This window comes from Phaeoacremonium minimum (assembly GCF_000392275.1).
Source record: "Phaeoacremonium minimum UCRPA7 unplaced genomic scaffold PA7_03_scaffold_33, whole genome shotgun sequence".
Classification (NCBI taxonomy): Eukaryota; Fungi; Ascomycota; class Sordariomycetes; order Togniniales; family Togniniaceae; genus Phaeoacremonium; species Phaeoacremonium minimum.
In genome coordinates, this window is record NW_006920940.1 from 1918 (window position 1) to 3254 (window position 1337).

Genomic DNA, 1337 nt, shown 5'->3' on the forward strand with positions numbered 1-1337 from the left:
TAAAGATTTTTTTAATTTTAGTTTTAATTTCTTTATATAATCTAACATAATATTAGTATTTTAATAAAATAAAAAAGATAGTTTTAAAATTTATTAAATAAATAATATTTAGATATTTAACTAAGTCTTTAAAATATTAACTTTAAAAAAGAAATATTATATTATAACTAAAAAGTAAGCTATTATTAAGAATCTTATAATAGATAAATAATATAAAAATAAATTATATAAAAATAAGGTAAAGACTATTAATAAACTATAGATTATAGATTATAAAAGATTTTAATAATTTAATATATTATCATTTTATATAAAACTATATTTATAAATATAGGCTTAAAGATAAAAAGAGTAGCTTTTTAATTTTCAATATTATAGTTTGATTTTATAATCATTAGATCTAATCAATTATAATCATCTATCTTTATGAATATTGCTTAAGTATCTTTCGATCTATCTTAGGATATAAACCTAAGGACTTTTAGTTATTTATCGACGTATTGATAAGAAAAATCGTTATATAAGGCCACTATATGGGTGCACCTTATTATATAAAATACTAATACTAGACTAGTACTAGTATTATATAATACTAGTACTAAGTATATTAGTTTCCAACCATAGTAAGAGAGCTTTTAACAACTTAGAACAATCTTGTTAGAATTTAACTACAAGCCACACACGAGAACATGACAGTAAGGTCACTTCTGCTGCTCTGCCGGGCTGTCGTCCAGAAGTAGTCCATAGGCCTTGAAGATGCGCGCGTAGATTTCCTTTATCACAGGATTCTTGCGCGCATTATACTGCAGCACAGTCTCGTCCGCCTTCCGGCTCGCCGCGGCTGACTCCCGCTTCACCGTCGCGTATATCTCGCGGTCCTCCGGGTGCGTCTTCAACCAGTCCCGGAACATGGTGTGCCGCACCGGCTCTGCCGAGCTGGGCCCGAAGACGTGGAGGTTGGTGTAGGGCTCAGGTAACCCGAAAAAGCGGTGCTCGTACCACTTCGGCTCGCGGAAGAGGAACTGGAAGCCGGCATTCTCCAGCGCGGGCACGTAGGCCGCCTCGTCTGTCGGGTCAGGAACCACCAGGTCGATGTCGATGATGGCCTTGGCCGGCAGGCCCTGCACCGAGGTGGACCCCACGTGCGAGACGGAGACGGCGACGGGACCGAGGGCGTCCCGGATGCGCGATGCCACGCGCTCGAATGTGGCGGGCCACGCCGGATCGGACTCTACGATCTCGATGGGCAGCGGCTGCCGCATCGACACCCTCTGTATGTCGCCGGGCTGCAAATCGACCTGCTCGGTGATCCAGCTTATCTCAGCAGGTGAAGGCAT

At 39.9% G+C, this 1337-nt stretch overlaps 1 protein-coding gene across 1 annotated transcript; it reads right to left on the reverse strand.

Annotated features, from left to right (window-relative positions):
• Positions 1-701: 701 nt before the first annotated feature.
• On the reverse strand, positions 702-1337 carry UCRPA7_408 (hypothetical protein; the record flags this gene model as incomplete). Its single annotated transcript, XM_007913004.1, has 1 exon — positions 702-1337. The coding sequence occupies one exon, from the start codon at positions 1335-1337 to the stop codon at positions 702-704; it is 636 nt and encodes a 211-aa protein (XP_007911195.1).